Source organism: Schistocerca gregaria, chromosome 9 (genome assembly GCF_023897955.1).
Source record: "Schistocerca gregaria isolate iqSchGreg1 chromosome 9, iqSchGreg1.2, whole genome shotgun sequence".
Classification (NCBI taxonomy): Eukaryota; Metazoa; Arthropoda; class Insecta; order Orthoptera; family Acrididae; genus Schistocerca; species Schistocerca gregaria.
This window is the reverse complement of record NC_064928.1, coordinates 249,329,233-249,348,975: the sequence shown is the minus strand read 5'-3', so window position 1 is coordinate 249,348,975 and position 19,743 is coordinate 249,329,233. Positions and strand designations below refer to the sequence as shown.

General features: G+C 42.6%; 1 protein-coding gene across 2 annotated transcripts in view; it reads left to right on the top strand.

The window, feature by feature from the left end:
* LOC126292229 (gamma-interferon-inducible lysosomal thiol reductase-like) overlaps window positions 1-19,743 on the top strand; it is a 111,545-nt gene that overhangs the window by 19,801 nt on the left and 72,001 nt on the right. For both annotated transcript variants that reach the window (XM_049986103.1, XM_049986102.1), the window contains exon 2: window positions 10,188-10,391. In XM_049986103.1, coding sequence (XP_049842060.1) covers window positions 10,188-10,391 — 204 coding nt within the window. The remainder of the gene's footprint in view (window positions 1-10,187; window positions 10,392-19,743) is intronic.

The window sequence follows — 19,743 nt, the reverse complement described above, 5'->3', positions numbered from 1 at the left end:
CCTTAAATCATTGCACGATAATAAATTTTTCAAATATTGGACGACAGTGTACGATGTTTCAACGGGCTGCTCTTGAAACTCTAAAATATTGACTTTCACACCTTCATAAGATAAAAAATATCGAATAAAAACAGGGAATAGTTTTACTGATCCCGATTGAAAGCATTTATTAATAAAAATATGTAGTGGGGTTCACAAAGATGCTCTTTCAAATCATCCATCATCATAGGTACCAGCACATTTACAGCAGCCTGGGATTTTGTACAAGCACATCTAAATTTTTTCTCAGAACATTTTCGAATTAAATTAGAAGTACAGTCATTTGAACGAAAGCTGTGGTTTTCTTGAACCGTGTGCTACTCTCATGTGCCTTCTGCTGCAGCTACATTCAAATCCTTCGAAGTCGGTAAATCAGTTCTTCCTGGATCTTCCTATCAACCACGAGATTTAACCCCTGATGTATCCAAAAACTTTAGAGGAATCTTGTGCTCATTTAAACATATGTTCCATAATCATTCTATCGTTGGAGGAATCTTTTATCATCCAACAATTGACTGCATTGGCTGGTTAGTTGGTTTGAGAGAGGAGACCAAACAGCTAGGTCGTCTGTCCAGTTGATTGGGATAATTACAGTTTTGCAAATGGTGCGTGTAACAAGATATCCTATGAAATAATACTAAATCCGTCCTTTGAAAACTACATGGAATACATAGCTTAGAAATCTGCTCGTGATGGAAATACACTCCTGGAAATGGAAAAAAGAACACATTGACACCGGTGTGTCAGACCCACCATACTTGCTCCGGACACTGCGAGAGGGCTGTACAAGCAATGATCACACGCACGGCACAGCGGACACACCAGGAACCGCGGTGTTGGCCGTCGAATGGCGCTAGCTGCGCAGCATTTGTGCACCGCCGCCGTCAGTGTCAGCCAGTTTGCCGTGGCAAACGGAGCTCCATCGCAGTCTTTAACACTGGTAGCATGCCGCGACAGCGTGGACGTGAACCGTATGTGCAGTTGACGGACTTTGAGCGAGGGCGTATACTGGGCATACGGGAGGCCGGGTGGACGTACCGCCGAATTTCTCAACACGTGGGGCGTGAGGTCTCCACAGTACATCGATGTTGTTGCCAGTGGTCGGCGGAAGGTGCACGTGCCCGTCGACCTGGGACCGGACCGCAGCGACGCACGGATGCACGCCAAGACCGTAGGATCCTACGCAGTGCCGTAGGGGACCGTACCGCCACTTCCCAGCAAATTAGGGACACTGTTGCTCCTGGGGTATCGGCGAGGACCATTCGCAACCGTCTCCATGAAGCTGGGCTGCGGTCCCGCACACCGTTAGGCCGTCTTCCGCTCACGCCCCAACATCGTGCAGCCCGCCTCCAGTGGTGTAGCGACAGGCGTGAATGGAGGGAAGAATGGAGACGTGTCGTCTTCAGCGATGAGAGTCGGTTCTGCCTTGGTGCCAATGATGGTCGTATGCGTGTTTGGCGCCGTGCAGGTGAGCGCCACAATCAGGACTGCATACGACCGAGGCACACAGGGCCAACACCCGGCATCATGGTGTGGGGAGCGATCTCCTACACTGGCCGTACACCTCTGGTGATTGTCGAGGGGGCACTGAATAGTGCACGGTACATCCAAACCGTCATCGAACCCATCGTTCTACCATTCCTAGACCGGCAAGTGAACTTGCTGTTCCAACAGGACAATGCACGTCCGCATGTATCCCGTGCCACCCAACGTGCTCTAGAAGGTGTAAGTCAACTACCCTGGCCAGCAAGATCTCCGGATCTGTCCCCCATTGAGCATGTTTGGGACTGGATGAAGCGTCGTCTCACGCGGTCTGCACGTCCAGCACGAACGCTGGTCCAACTGACGCGCCAGGTGGAAATGGCCTGGCAAGCCGTTCCACAGGACTACATCCAGCATCTCTACGATCGTCTCCATGGGAGAATAGCAGCCTGCATTGCTGCGAAAGGTGGATATACACTGTACTAGTGCCGACATTGTTCATGCTCTGTTGCCTGTGTCTATGTGCCTGTGGTTCTGTCAGTGTGAACATGTGAAGTATCTGACCCCAGGAATGTGTCAATAAAGTTTCCCTTTCCTGGGAAAATGAATTCACGGTGTTCTTATTTCAATTTCCAGGAGTGTATATTACATTTAATACTTACGGTCATGTTCAAAGAAGTCAGGATTATTTATTGCTAAGTTGGCCTCGGTGACGATGAGGCGGTTGCAGCAACGATCATTAAAAAGTACAAAGAGCGACTAAAACTTGTAGAAGATGTAAATGATCGGTGAGGTAGATAACGAAACTCATGCCATATTTTAAAGAGGAACTCTAAACATTTACAGGAACTTTGACTCAAGTTTAAAAGAGTAGTTGACCATGCACTGGATAGGTGCATACCTAGTAGAATAGTCCGTGATGGAAGGGACCTTCCGTGGTATACAGTCACTGTAAAGAAACTTCAGAAGAAACTGAGACTTCTGGATAATAGGTGCCAGACAAAGTGTGGGCTTGTGGGTAGAAAGATGCTGAATGAAATGTGTCAAGAGGGCACTGTGTAAAGCGTGCAATGACTACTGTAGCAGAATCTCTTACAAAATCCAAAGAAACTCTGCTCATATGTAAGAGCTGTCAGTGATGCCAAAGCCTTAGTGTCCAGCTACTCATGGATTGAAAATGAAGTGAAATCGAGGCTAATAGTCCTGAACTCTTTCTGAATGTTCCTTTACTAAGGAAGATACGGAAATATTGATTTCATGTATAAAACAGCCAGATTTACAAGATTCAGTTTTTGTTACGTAATTGATGTGTAGTTTTGGGCTATGTGAACTGATTTTCAAATCATCGAAACTGACAAAATGGTGTATTCCGTAATAGCACGCAAACCGTGTTGAGATTGTACATAAAATTGTATCAAAGGCAAATTTTTGAATGAACATTGGCAGGACAAATACGTATGTCCAGGAGGAACAACAACAGTATGGACAATTTAGATTGTAGCTCACCATGTGGAGCAGACGTCGAGTCACAGACAGACACTATAAAAAGAAGTGGTAGAACTGTTCGGCTTTTGGACTATGTCCTTCATCAGAAAGAGAAACACATACATGTTCACACAAGCAGAACTTGCACGCCTTTGGTCACTGCTGCCTCCAGCTGTTAAGGCCTCAGCACCTGGAGATGACGGTGGACACATATACATGAGTTCTGCTTGTGCGAACATGCGTGCATTTTATCTTTCTGATGAAAGACACAGTCAAAAGCTGAACACTTCTACCATTCTTTTCATCGTACCTGTCTGCAACAGAATACCTGCTCTATGTGCTGAGTAGCAACCTATGCTTTCCTTATTAAACCACTGACTTAATGCATCTGCATTGATTTTACCCTTTTGAATTCATGCTGAGATATAGATAATACAGAGTCCGCCAGAAAAATGTATACACACTTTAAGAAACGCAAATTATTACTTACGTGTTTATTTTGCATTTAATAATTGATCACACATATTGTACAACCTTCAGTTTAGCACACGGTTACTCTAAATGTTCAGAATGTTCACCGTTGGCGGCTATACACATATCAGAACGACGATCGGTCGCCATTCAATGTTGCAGTGGAGATCGCTGCACAAGTCGCTGTAATCTCCTGGCGAAGTTCCTCCACCATACTCAGCTTACGTCGATAGACGTTATCTTTCACACTTCTGCACAAGTAAAAGCCCATAGGTGTTAGATCTGACGACCGTGAAGGGAACTCAATGGGTTCTCTTTGTCCAATCCGATGCGCCGGAAAACTGTCATCCAGGAAAGCTCGTGCTTGTAGGTGGTAGTGTGGTGGCGCCCCGTCAGCTCCATAAAGCACACGTACACCTGGCAAAATAAATGTGTGTAACATTTCCAGGTAGACTTCTCCACTGACAGTAGCAGCAAAGGAAAAGGGTCCTACTAAGCCCCTAGATGATAGTCCACGCCACACGTGAACCCCTGGTAGATTGACGGCGTCATCCACATAAACATGCGGATTTTCTGGTGCCCAGCACACACTGTTATGCCGATTCACGGTTCCATTAAGTTTAAATTGTGTCTCGTCACTCCACACTACCTTCGTCACAAATTATTCGTCATCAGTTACCATTTGCTGATACCATTCGCAAAATTTCATTCGGCTATCAGGATCGTCGTCGTTAATCACCTGCGGTAATCGTGGAATGTAAGCTTATTTTGCAGCTTTCAGAATACTTTGTGCACTTTTACTGCTATCCCCCACTTCTCATGCACATTGCGTAGCAGACTTCAGCAGAGAATTAACAAACGTTTCCAACACAAGAGTCGACGAAGCGGAAGTTGTAGCTGTACGCTGTCTACCTGATCTTCCGTTGTGAATATCACACATCGTTCCATGCAATTCAACCTTGTCAATGTTGCGTTAAATTGTTAAGGTTGGCGGTACTGTTTCAGACTCCCGCCTCCACTGACGTTGCACTTAAACGGCATTATCAAACTTGAAAAACCACTTCACAATACAATTTCATTGCTCGAATGTCAAGTGTGTTCCAGCCATCTTGGTTTCTCAGTACCAAGATGAAAGTACTAACATTTGTTGAGCCACATACCACACTACGATACACTCCTAACTCAAATCGAACAATATAGATATCTCGATAAAGCCTGACAAAGAATGTGTACCTGTTTCTTGTGGACTCCGTATTTCATTCCTTGTCCCCATGGGGTCGGCATGTTATTTTGGATTTGGGATTGTTAGTCGTAGGGGTGGCTGGGTGCATACCCTTTCCTGATGCCACAGCTTCCACCCGGTATGGAATTGTGTACACCATCTGTCTGTAACCAGAGTCATCCCACAGGGAAGAGTGAGAGTGTTTTATAAATGTTTGCGGATTGTGTGACTAAGGCGGCATGTGGGTAGCAGCCCAGTATTCACCTAGTCAGATGTAGGAAGCTGCCTAAAAACCACATCCAGGCTGGCCGACACACCGGCCCTCTTCGCTATCTGCTGGGCGAATTCAGTTTGGGGTTGGCATACCTCTCCGTGTCCTGGAAGTACGTGCTTGACTATCCTGGCAGGTTACACTTAGTCATTTTTCTCTGTAAGTGGAATTAGCCTTTTTGCAGTAGTATTTTCAAGACAGTCGAAAATAGGACTGTCATAGAAATAATGTGAGATATGAACCAATGATAAATAACACATAAACACGTAGACTGTATGGAAAGAACTCACTGCACGTAAGTATCAGATCAGTATATGCATTGGTATTGTTTTAAGACTTCAAACATTGAAACTGAAAGTCTGTTTTACAAAACTATTGGGTTGGTGTATAAGTTTGTAGCATTTTTCCATAAGTTCAGTAAATACAACAAATACACATAACATAGACTGTTTACAAAAGTCTGTCAACGCTGAGGTTAATTTTCAGTTCTGCGACTTTTCGAATCGTGTGGTTTTGAGGTGAAAAACCACATTCGGGCCACATTTTAATCCAGAAGGTAAGTTCCTTGCTGTTGTTGTGTTGTGTTGTTGTGGTCTTCAGTCCTGAGACTGGTTTGATGCAGCTCTCCATGCTACTCGATCCAGTGCAAGCTACTTCATCTCCCAATACCTACTGCAACCTACTTCCTTCTGAATCTGCTTAGTGTATTCATCTCTTGGTCTCCCTCTACGATTTTTATCCTCCACGCTGCCCTCCAATACTAAATTGGTGATCCCTTGATGCCTCAGAATATGTCCTACCAACCGATCCCTTCTTCTGGTCAAGTTGTGCCACAATCTTCTCTTCTCCCCGATCCTATTCAACACTTTCTCATTAGTTATATGATCTACCCATGTAATCTTCAGCATTCTTCTGTAGCACCACATTTCGAAAGCTTCTATTCTCTTTTTGTCTAAACTATTTATCGTCCAAGTTTCACTTCCATACATGGCTACACAGTATACAAATACTTTCAGAAACGACTTCCAGACACTTGAATCAATACTCGATGTTAACATATTTCTCTTCTTCAGAAACGCTTTCCTTTCCATAGCCAGTCTACAGTTTATATCTTCTCTACTTCGACCATCATCAGTAATTTTGCTCCTCAAATAGCAAAAATCCTTTACTACTTTAAGTGTTTCAATTCCTAATCTAATTCCCTCAGCATCACCCAACTTAATTAGACTACATTCCATTATCCTCGGTTTGCTTTTGTTGATGTTCATCTTATATCCTCCTTTCAAAACACTGTCAATTCCATTCAACTGCTCTTCCAAGTCCTTTGCTGTCTCTGACAGAATTACAATGTCATCGGCGAACCTTATAGTTTTTATTTCTTCTCCATGGATTTTAATACCTACTCCGAATTTTTCTTTTGTTTCCTTTACTGCTTGCTCAATATACAGATTGAATAACATCGGGGAGAGGCTACAACCCTGTCTTACTCCCTTCCCAACCACTGCTTCCCTTTCATGTCACGCGACGCTTATAACTGCCATCTGGTTTCTGTACAAATTGTAAATAGCCTTTCGATCCCTGTATTTTACACCTGCCACCTTCAGAATTTGAAACAGAGTATTCCACTCAACATTGTCAAAAGCTTTCTCTACTAGTTTTTCCATTCGTCTGTAAAGAATTTGTGTTAGTATTTTGCAGCTGTGGCTTATTAAACTGATTGTTCGGTAACATTCACATCTGTCAACACCTGCTTTCTTTGGGATTGGAATTAATACATTCTTCTTGAAGTCTGAGGGTATTTCGCCTGTCTCATACATCTTGCTCACCAGATGGTAGAGTTTTGTCAGGACTGGCTCTCCCAAGGCCGTCAGTAGTTCCAATGGAATGTTGTCTACTCCCGGGGCCTTGTTTTGACTCAGGTCTTTCAGTGCTCTGTCAAACTCTTCACGCAGTACCGTATCTCCTGTTTCATCTTCATCTACATCCTCTTCCATTTCCATAACATTGTCCTCAAGTACATCGCCCTTATATAGACCCTCTATATACTCCTTCCACCTTTCTGCTTTCCCTTCTTTGCTTAGAACTGGGTTTCCATCTGAGCTCTTGTTGTTCATACAAGTGGTTCTCTTATCTCCAAATGTCTCTTAAATTTTTCTGTAGGCAGTATCTGTCTTACACCTAGTGAGATAAGCCTCTACATCCTTACATTTACCCTCTAGCCATCCCTGCTTAGCCATTTTGCATTACCTGTCGATCTCATTTTGAGACATTTGTATTCCTTTTTGCTTCTTCATTTACTGCATTTTTATATTTTCTCCTTTCATCAATTAAATTCAATATTTCTTCCGTTACCCAAGGATTTTTACTAGCCCTCGTCTTTTTACCTACTTGATCCTCTGCTGCCTTCACTACTTCATCCCTCAAAGCTACCCATTCTTCTTCTACTGTATTTCCTTCCCCTATTCCTGTCAATTGTTCCCTTATGCCGTCCCTGAAACTCTGTACAACCTCTGGTTCTTTCAGTTAATCCAGGTCCCATCTCCTTAAATTCCCACTTTATTGCAGTTTCTTCAGTTTTAATCTACAGGTCATAACCAATAGATTGTGGTCAGAGTCCACATCTGCCCCTGGAAATGTCTTACAATTTAAAACCTTGTTCATAAATCTCTGCCTTACCATTATATAATCTATCTGATACCTTTTAGTATCTCCAGGGTTCTTCCATGTATACAACCTTCTTTCATGATTCTTAAACCAAGTGTTAGCTATGATTAAGTTGTGCTCTGTGCAAAATTCTTCCTCTTTCATTTCTTACCCCCAATCCATATCCACCTACTACGTTTCCTTCTCTCCCTTTTCCTACACTCGAATTCCAGTCACCCTTGACTATTAAATTTTCATCTCCCTTCATCTCCCTTCGCAGAGGGTACTTCACATTAAACCTGTTATTAGGATTTCTTCCCCATTCCATTCACATATGCTGTGCATAAAGAATGATTACTTAAGTGCCTGTTAGTATGCTTCAATTAGTCCATTCTTGTCTCTGTAGTATGTATGAGGTTGTCATATATGCCTAGATTCCTCACTTACTCTAAAATTTGCAAATTTGTAAATAAGTTTTCAAAGGATAGCCTATGTCTGTCTTAAAGCATCAGAAATTTTAAGTTTTGCAGCATCTGCGCAATATTCTCTCATCGGTGAAAGAAACATGTGAAAATTGCTCCACTTTTCTCTGTACATGTTAAATACCTTCTGTTAGTCCTATTGCCAAACACTTGAGTAAAATTGTGGGATGAGTAACATGTGTGTCTTGTAATCAGTCATGTTTGTACACTGACTACACTTCCCTACTGTTCTACCATTGGACTAAAGTCTGCCACCACCTTTATGTACAACTTTACATAGGTTGTCATTGCACTTCATATCCCTAAAAACTGTAATTTTCTACTTTGACTGATTTCAGTCACGACACATCGATATTTTAGTCATAGGACACTACTTTATTTTAAAGTGAAGTGTACAGTTTTACATTTCTGAACATTTGCAGCAAGTTACTAAGCTTTGAACCACTTTTATCAACATTTAAATGAATATTTGTGTACCTTGTTCCTGACAGTACTTCACTATGGATAAGTGCATTATCTGAAAAATTCTGAGACTAGTATTAATATTGTCTGCTGGGTCACCAGTATAAAACAAGAACAGCAAGGATGGGTCTGATGCACTTCCTTTGCTCACACCTAAAGCTACTTTCACGCCTGTCGGTGACTCTCTACCGAAGATAACATGCTGTGTCCTCCCTACCAGAAAGCCCTCAATCCAGTCCCAAATTTTACTTGATACCCTATCAGGTTCTACTACTGTTTACAAGTGTAGGTGTAGCACTGAGTGAAATGCTTTTTGGAACACAAGAAATACTATGTCTGCCTGATTTCCTTGATCAACAGCTTTCAGAATCTCATGTGAGACAAGGTTAAGTTGGGTTTTGCATGATAAGTGTTCCCAGAATCCATGCTCGTACCGACAGATCTACCCTCAGTTCTAAGTAACGTTCAGACCAATGTAGTTCGAATTTTAAAGTTTTGTGAATTGACTCTAATTTTTCTCAGTATTGTAGGGAGATGGTTGTAATGTGTTAACAGGATGACTTACTCATCAATGTTTTTTGTTAGTGGTCAACCACTTACATTTCACTATACCTTCCTTTTAGCTGCTTTGTCGTTTTACTTATGTTTTAATCTCATATATAACCACTTCTACTCTTTCTCCATTGTTTTAATGCATATGAGGTAGAGAGATTGTGTGCTCATTTCTGTGCATGAGATTTTATCCACATTTATTTGTTTTAATGAGTGTTACAGCGGTGATAACCTTGTTATTGAGTACCCATAAAGTCCAACCACACAAAACACAGACATACACACACACACACACACACACACACACACACACACACACACACACACACACACACACACACACGAACACCATGCTCGTTTACGTGGAGGTGTTATTCAAACACGGAATGTATTTCTCTTTAAGAGTCATGGGATAGTGACACACACACACACACACACACACACACACACACACACACACACACACACACACACACACACACACCATGCTCGTTTATGTGGAGGTGAGCAGTGCAGTTTCGTGCAATCTTAAAAGAAATGTTAATATTTGAAGTAACAGTATTTAGAAAAATAAAGTTTGCTGAAAACTGAAGTATTTGCCACTTTTGGGCATATATCAAATCATTTGATATTGTATAATGTTATTATTATTATTACTGGTATTCTTGTAAATGGTACATTATCATATTCTTGTTTCTTTAGAGTCAGCTATGGGCGCCCTTGAGAACCTTGTTCTGAAACCTGCAAGTAATCTTACAAATGATTCTGTGAAAAAGAGTATATGATTTGCAGTGATATTACAAATAGTATGCATTACGACTAGTTAAGTTTCACGTTGTGTAATGTCAGCAGATCATCATTGAATATTTGATTGTCGGTTACATTAGACTTTGGTTTGACTATACCAGTCAGTTCTTCAAAATTAACCTTTGTCTTACCTACAGTTTAAGTTAATTTGACAACTGCTGTCTGTATGACACATACATTGTGATTGCCACTTGGTACATAATGTGAATTGCTAACCTCCAGAGCTGTATGCTTATAAGCCAATAATAATAAATGATGCCATTTGTTTTAGGAACCTGAACATCTTCAGCGAATCACAGAAAACCGCGAAGGTATTCTCCCTGTGGTAGCGAACTTTACCCCAGTGGATGTTGCTGTCTACTACGAAACTTTGTGCTCGGATTCACGAAACTTTATCATCCAGCAGTTACTTCCATCTTACTTAAAAGGACCTCAGCTGCTCAACGTTACTCTGATCCCATACGGAAAAGCACAGGTGAGTGACAGACCACACTCAGAGAGAGAGAGAGAGAGAGAGAGAGAGAGAGAGAGAGAGAGAGAGAGAGAAGAAGAAGAAGAAGAAGAAGAAGAAGTGTCAGCAAAGTTACAAGATCCAACTGAGTTGAGATAATTGGACTTTTGGATTGCTGTTCTGACATGTAACAAGTTCAGTTGTAAGGCCACGTGAAGCTTTAGCAACACAGGCCATTAAAATTGCTACACCACGAAGATGACGTGCTGCAGACGCGAAGAAAGTTTCCAACCGATTTCTCATACACAAACAGCAGTTGACCGGCGTTGCCTGGTGAAACGTTGTTGTGATGCATCGAGCAAGGAGGAGAAATGCGTACCAGCACGTTTCCGACTTTGATAAAGGTCGGATTGTTGCCTAATGCGATTGCGCTTTATCGTATCGCACCATTGCTGCTCGCGTTCGTCGAGATCCAATGACTGTTAGCCGAATATGGAATCGGTGGGTTCTGGAGGGTAATGCGGAACGCCGTGCTGGATCCCAACGGCCTCGTATCACTAGCAATCGAGATGACAGACATCTTATCCGCATGGCTGTAACGGATCGTGCAGCCACGTCTCGATCCCTGAGTCAACAGATGGGGACGTTTGCAAGACGACAACCATCTGCACGAACAGTTCGACGACGTTTGCAGCAGCATGGACTATCAGCTCGGAGACCGTCGCTGCGGTTACCCTTGACGCTGCATCACAGACAGGAGCGCCTGGGGTGGTGTACTCAACGACGAACCTGGGTCCACGAATGGCAAAACGTCATTTTTTCGGATTAATTCATGTTCTGTTTACAACATCATGATGGTCGCATCCGTGTTTGGCGACATCGCGGTGAACGCACATTGGAAGCGTGTATTCGTCATCGCCATACTGGCGTATCACCCCGCGTGATGGTATGGGGTGCATTGGTTAACGTCTCGGTCACCTCTTGTTCGCATTAACGGCACTTTGAACAGTGGACGTTACATTTCAGATGTGTTACGACCCGTGGCTCTGTCGTTCATTCGACCCCTGGGAAACCCTATATTTCAGCAGGGTAATGCACGACCGCATGTTGCAGGACATATACCGGCCTTTCTGGATACAGAGAATTTTCGACTGCTGCCCTGGCCAGCACATTCTCCAGATCTCTCACCAACTGAAAACGTCTGATCAACGGTGGCTTAGCAACTGGCTCGTCACAATACGCCAGTCACTACTCTTGATGAACTGTGGTATCGTGTTGAAGCTGCATGGGCAGCTGTACCTGCATACGCCATCCAAGCTCTGTTTGACTCAATGCCCAAGCGTATCAAGGCCGTTATTACGGCGAGAGGTGGTTGTTCTGGGTACTGATTTCTCAGGATCTTTGCATCCAAATTGCATGAAAATGTAATGACATGTCAGTTCTAGTATAATATATTTGTCCAATGAATACCCGTTTATCATCTGCATTTCTTTTTGGTGTAGCAATTTTAATGGCCAGTAGTGTAAATATGGCAGCCTGCTACCAGCAGCAATGCACTACATAAACCATTATGGTTCTCTCAGTCACTAAAATAACAAACTGTGGATAATTCATAATATAACTAAATAAATAAACAAATAGTTGTAACGAGTTCATTGATACCAGATCTGTAATCTTCATTAAGTGTTTCATCCTCCAAGGGCACTAGCAATCACTAGAATATCTCAGCTGTTCTTCCATGGCTTTTCTGAACAGTGATTTTGTGCTCACTCCAAACTATAGATTCAAGTTCTTTAGCCAGGATAATGTTCTACTTTTTGGACTACATCTGCCATCAATCTTTCCTAGAAGTAATAATTGTAACAGGTGATTTTTGTTGTTGTATATTATATAGCCAAAGTATTCAAGTTTAATCTCTTGCTGGTATTGAGAATTTCTAAATCTTTTCTTGTAAGGGACATTTGTGACTTCATCTGTCTATGGTATCATTGATATCCATCAATCTGACAACATTTCAGATGCCTCCATTTCTTACCTAATACTCATACTGTGATATGTGTACACGACTCAGTTCCATAGAGTAGGATCTGAACATATAGCATTTAAGTAATTAAGTGTAAAATATAATGTGAATTTTTTGAAAGAAGTTGCAGTCATAGTTGATTTGAAACCCCCGGTATTTATATGGTGGAATCCTTTCGATCTAACCATTAACGAAAGATCATTAAAAAGCAAGAAACATATACATAATGTCAGAAATCAGTAATTCCAACAACTGACATATGGTTAAGTGAAATGTAGTGAAACAAGAGGCAGGACAACCAGCCACAGAATATGACGGGGTTGACAACATATGAGAGGTTTGGGATTGGCTCTGAGTCATGCACAGATAACTGAATGGTAAGGTGACCGGTCGTGATGAGTAGGAAATCTGGGTTCGTGTCCTTAATTGGCACAAATTTATAAATTTGCATTCCATTCTACAACTAATGATTGTCGTTATTTGCAATTGCGAATTCATTTAATCTAAATCACAGAGTAGGATAACACCACCTGAACTGAATTGAAGGGCTATAAATGATGAATCGCAGGTAACAAATTCATTTAATAATCATTACGTAAATATAACAATAGGGCTAAGAACAAAATCACAGCAGTATGCTGAAAAAGTAACTGACATAAAATTCAGTCATATGAAGGTATCACCAACTTCTCCTTCTGGAATTAAGAAAATTATACATTCACTCAAAAATAAAAACTTATCTTGTTCTGAAGGTGTTTCGATTAGAGTAGTAAAGATTTGTTCCGATATAAGAAGTCCAGTCTAATTTGAAATATGTAATCACTAATTCACAGCATTTTTCAAAGACACTGAAATATGCCTTGTTACACCTCTCTTTAAGAAAGGTGATCAGAGACATGCCAATAACTCCTGACCTGTTTCATTGCTGACATCATTTTCCAAAATTTTTGAGAAGGTAACATATTCTGGAACAGTATCTCACATTAGCAACAGTAATATCCTCAGCAAACCATAGCTTGTGTTTCAGAAGGAATGGCTCTACTGAGAATGCCGTTTACCTGTTCACTCACCAAATTTTACAAGCATTGTATAATAAAATAACACAGGCTGGGATTTTCTATGACCTCTGTAAGACATTTGACTGTGTCAGTCACAGCATTCTCCTAATGAATTGAAGTTTTATAGGATTGATGATATAATCAACAAGTAGACAATGCCATATATATAATGCAGGAGGCAGTACTTAGAAATTCAACCAATATAGTCTTCTCCTTCTTCTTCTTCTTTCTGGAATGTTTGTGCCTAATGACAGAGCCTCTTCCAAGCTTCTCTTTCCTCCCACAGTCTAGCATTTAGCATCTCCTTCCACTGCAGTCCTCTTCGGTTCACATCATTCTTCACCTGGTATCTCTGTGGCGAACAACAGTGATTTCGTGTGGTCGCGCTAAAAACAGACAAGCTCCAACGCAGCGGAGTATGACTGCGAACGGAACCCCTTTCGTTCCTTGATTATTCTTAGTTTTTGTGCTTGACCGCTTCAAGTTGGTTTCTGGAATTATTTCGTGAGTTTTTGTGTGATTGCTAATTTGATTGTGTTTTGTGGATGCAGTCAAACAATAAAAGCCAGCTAACACTCTCAAGAAGTTCTGCAATATGTATTAGTAACTTCAGTGGTGACTCCGATATTACGAACACGAAAATTAGCTCACAAGAAAAAGTGACCACACGAATGGAAGGGACTCGATCACGTGCAGCAATTGGAAAGCAGGAAGCTTTAATGCAGCAGAGTTCAAGCAGCTCCAATTGAAAATATTTAATCCGTGCCGTTTCGTAACTGCGGCGAATCAGATACAGGTTTAATCTCGAGTGTGGCTCTACGTTCGCAGCCGTTTTGGCCACAGAACCCGAAAATTTGGTTTGCACAGGCAGAAGCAAATTGCCTGTATAGTGGAATAACAAACGAGAAGACAAAGTTCGCTTATGTGGTAAGCCAGGTGGACCAAAATTACGCATCTGTGGTGGAAGATGTAATTGTCAGACCACAATCTGAAAACTGTTACCAACACCTGAAGTCAGCGTTAAGACAACGGGTTTCCACGTCGGTTGAGCAACAAATCCTACATTTATTGCATCATGAAGAGGTGGGACTCAAGACGCCCTCGCAATTTCTCCGACACCTGAGAAGCCTCGAAGGCGGACACGGAAATGCCAGACTGTGTTCAAAATGGTTCAAATGGCTCTGAGCACTATGGGACTTAACATCTATGGTCATCAGTCCCCTAGAACTTAGAACCACTTAAACCTAACTAACCTAAGGACATCACACAACACCCAGTCATCACGAGGCAGAGAAAATCCCTGACCCCGCCGGGAATCCAGACTCTGTGCTGCGAGTGCTGTGGACAAGCCGCCTACCTGTTTCAGTGCAAACCATCGCACATTCATGCATGGAACTGAATGTAGATAAACTGGCAGAGATAGCTGACCGAGTGCAGGAAATAATTTCACTTCCACTACCACCAATCGCAGAGCTTGCACGACGCCATACATCAGCATCAACAGAGATGGCCGCAGCAACACAGCGGAGGTACCGTGCAGACATACAGGACGAGTTGGAGCAGTTGTCAAATGCAGTACAGCAACTGTCATGCCAAGTACAGACGTTAACAGTGCAGAATGAGCAAACGGAAGTTGACAATAAACAGAAAAAAATTGAGAGACGTCGGGAAACGTTTTCTCTATCACCAGCTAGGAGCAACAGCCCGAGCCCACATCGACGTCAGTTTTGTTGTGATTACGCGCGTTTTGGTGAACGTGCAACACGATGCTCACCCCCGTGCTATTCCCCAAACTTCTCGAGCAGCAGACAATAGGCGCGAGCAGCCGTGAGTTACTTTCAGCGCCAACAAAACTATTCATTCTCGCACCGACTCTCTGTGGCAGACAAACTTTCGCGGTGCAAGTTCCTCATAGACACAGGGGCGGATGCTTCCTTATACCCGCACAAGATGTTACGTGTTCGTGTGAAACCCACGCCCTTACAGTTTTCCGTAGCAAACAACTCGGTGATTAAGACATTTGGTGAAAAAACTCTGCCGTTAGATTTCGGACTGGGGAAGAGATATTTGCAGTTTATTGTAGCTGGTGTAGCAGAAGCAATAACAGGAGCAGATTTCTTCTCGAATTTCAGCTTGCTGCCTGATGTCGGAAATGGCTGTCTAATCGACAATATGTCCGGTTTGCGGTACAAGAGGCACCCAGGCACCTTATCGCATGAAACAAGTGCGAGAAGCATTCGTCACAAATGAGTTTGCGCAGCTGTTTCAACACTTTTCCCACAATACGAGAAGAAAGACGTGAAACATAACACGCAGCATTTCATCAAAACGACACCAGGTCCACTTGTCTGCACGGCCGCGGAAATTACCACCTGACCTCCTAGTAATAGCAAAACAAGAATTTGAGAAATTGTTCAAGGAAAACATTATCCGTCCCTCTGACAGCCCGTGGGCTTCGCCATTGCATTTAGTTCCCAGGAAAGATAAAACGTGCAGACCTTGTGGCGATGCCCGGACACTAAACGCAAGGACAATACCAGGTAAGTACGCGGTTCCGAATTTACAGGAGTTTAACAATTTGCTAGCGGGATCACATGTGTTCAGTGTAGTGGACTGTGCGAAAGCTTATATGCAAATTCCAGTGGCGGTAGAAGACGTCCCAAAGACAGCTGTAACTCCCCCGTTTGGCCTTTTCGAACACGTGTATGCCTTTTGGACTTAAAAATACCACCCAGAAATGGCAAAGGCTTATCGACGAGGTTTTGCGTGGCCTTCATTTTTGTTTCGCTTACATTGACGACATTCTAGTATTTTCTAAAACTACAATCGAGAATAAGGATCATCTGACACAGGTTTTTCAACGTCTCAGTGATTATGGTGTGACCATTAATTTCAAGGAGTGTCTCCTAAGACAAAACCAAGTGACTTTTAGGGAATTTAATTAACGCAGCAGGAATTACTGCAACACCGGAGAAGGTGCAAACATTACAGCAAGTATCACCCCCGACCACACACCAAGAATTACGAAGATTCCTAGGAATGGTAAATTTCTAAAGGCGGCACTTACCAGCGACGGCGGAGAAACAGGAGCCGTTGACAGCAGCACTCGCATGTACCAACGCTAAAGGTAAGCGCAGAATTCAGTGGTCTGAGGAAATGCAACGCTCGTTCGAGGCAGTGAAACCAAGTGTAGTTGACGCAACGCTTATAGCACACCCTGATCCGACCGCACCTTTGGCAATTGTTGTCGATGCAAGTCATGCAGCCACAGGCGCAGTCCTGCACAATATCTTACTTTTGCGTGGCAGCTTTTGGCATTTTTTTCCCAAAAAATTAAATGCGTGGCAAAGAAACTGGAGCGCATTTGATCCTGAGTTGCTGGCGGTTTTTGGGGTAATCAAATATTTCAGAACGTCAGTAGAGGCCAAAGGCTTCACCGTTTTCATGGACCATAAACCATTAACGTTTATTTTCAAACAGCGAGGCAAACACAGTTGGCCGGCCTGTGGGTTCGAGCGGTTCTAGGCGCTTCAGCCTGGAACCGCGCGACCGCTACGGTTGCAGGTTCGACGTCTTTCGGTTAGTTAGGTTTAAGTAGTTCCAAGTTCTAGGGGGCTGATGACCTCAGATGTTAAGTCCCATACTGCTCAGAGCCATTTGAATCATTTTGCAAACACAGTTCTCCGAGGCAACACAGATTGAATTCACAGCCGATATACAGCGTATAGCAGGAGCAGAGAATTTTCCGCAGATTATCTTTCCCGAATAAATGGCATATCCCAAACTATTAACTTTCACGAGTTGGCAGAGGCACAAGAGAAGGATGCAGAGTTGCAGCATTTCCTCTTGAACGAAAATACGGCTCTCCATCTAGTGCAAGTAGATTACCGAACTCGAGTCTCAAAGTTTGGTGCGACGTCTCTACAGTTAGAAAGCGCCCATTTGTGCCGCAGACGAGCATTCCATAGTGTTCACGATCTGGCCCATCCTGGCAGTAGCAGCACGGCCCGCCTGGTGACAGAACGTTCTGTACGGCCCAGGGTAAGCAAAGAACGCAGGAGATGGGCGCAAGAATGTTTGGCCTGCCAAAGAAGCAAAGTGGCTCGTCACGCCCATCCTCTGTTAGCGACTTTTCCTGACGGTTTCGAAAGATTCGCTCATGTCCATCTTGACTTCGTGGGACCATTACTACCCTCACACGGTTTCCGCTACTTTCTTACGGTAACTGATCGATATACCCGTTGGGCGGAAGCCATTCCGATAGCGGGCATTCCAGCAGACGCGACAGCAAAGACCTTCGTGGGCGTGTGGATAGCGCGTTTTGGATGTCCTGTACATGTAACCACGGATAGAGGGGGACAGTCTGAGTCAACTTTATTTCAACAGCTAGCCAAGCTGTGTGGAATGAACCACGACAAAACTACCAGTTATCATCCCAAGAGTAACATTACGGTTGAAAGGTGGCATTGGACTTTAAAAGCAGCTTTTATGCGTCATGAAGATAAATGGATACAGGCTCTGCCTTCGGTATTACTTGGTTTGTGCACTGCTCACAAGCCTGACTTAGGCACGTCTACCACAGCAATTCTGTATGGCCAGAATATCCACGTCCCAGCCGACTTCATTGAAGACAGGAGTCCTACGATAGAGGAATCTGATACATCACCTACGTTCATGGCGCAGTTACGAGAACGAGTGTCATGACTGGGCACAATTCCAGGCACTGGGCATCGGCATCAACCAACTTGAGCAGTTGTACTCACATTATGTTGAGATCAGACAGCATCAAACCACCATTGCAACAACCGTATTCAGGGCCTGACAAAGTTTTGCACCGAAACATGCATACCATGGAAATCTCCTACAATGGGAAGTCAACAGCAGTGTCAATAGAAAGAGTCAAGCCAGCTTACGTGCCTGGTAATGGTAACTAAGAACCTCACCTAGCAAACAAGCCAGCACAGAGGATACCGTAGGAAACAATTTCTCTTGTGCCTCCACTGTATAGTCAGCAGACATTGCCTGAGCAAGTACCACATAGGCATACACGAGCAGGTCAGCAGGTACGCTCCCAGTACCCGTATGTCCTGGGTGCTCCGCACTTCCAGCAGGTAGGCCGTGTGGCGAACAACAGAGATGTTCCAATGCAGCGGAGTATGACTGCGCACTGAACCCCTTTGGTTCCTTGATTATTCTTAGTTTGACCGCTTCATGTTGGTTTCTGGAATTGTTTTGTGAATTTTTGTGTGACTGCTAATTTGATTGTGTTTTGTGGTGCAGTCAAACAATAAAATCCAAGTAACACTCTCAAGAAGTTTTGCATTATTTCAGCAATATATATTAGTGACTTCATCTCCTCCTTGTTCGTGGGAAATCTTCCTGGTCCCATTCTTTTCATGTGGCCAAACTATTTAAGCCTACTGCCCTCCATAGTTCCTGACATTCAGTGTGTTTCATGTTGTTCTGTTCCTTATCCTGTCCCTTCTTGTCTTACTGAGGTTCCCTTGTAGAGAGTGCATCTATGTTGCTTGTACTGTGCTCAGATCTTTATTTTGGCAGTTATTTTCTGATTTATGATTATGTCTAACACACAATAATTAAATTTTGAGCAATTTTCTGTTCTCTCAGAAATTTCATCCTTAATGTATCTTTTCTTGGTTAATTTACTTCCTAGCAACTTGAAAGCATCTACTTCTTTGATAATTTTTCCTTTACAAGTTGCATCCTTCATTTTTTTAAAATTTTTCCTGCTGATTTTCATTATTTCACCTTTTGTTAAACTTGTTTCCATGCTTGTTTCTTCTATCATTCTTTGCCATGTGTGTAGTGGTTGTTCCAATTTCTGCTCAGTTTCTTCATAATCATCACATCATTTTCATAAGCTATGACTTTTATATTATCTGCTGTTGAACTTTTGTAAACTTTCCTTATGATGTTGTCCTTGACTATATTAAAAAGCTCTGATGAGAGCACACTTCCCTTCTGGACCCCTCTGTCTCTTTATAAACATTTCTGATTTTTTTGCCATCTATTATAATATAATTCATACATTTTTGTACATGTTTATGATTCTCAGCTGCATTCCTTTTTATGGTTCCAGAGTATTCAAATCTTGACATCTCTCTTCCTTTCTAACAGTCTCATAAGCTGTTTTTATATCTGTGGCTGCATCTACAATGTATTTCTCAAATTCCCATTTCTTTTCTACAATTTGTCTGGTTGTAAATATGGCATCTGTAGTTGACCTTACAAATAGAAATCTTTGTTGTTTCTCTCTAAATTAATTAATTATATT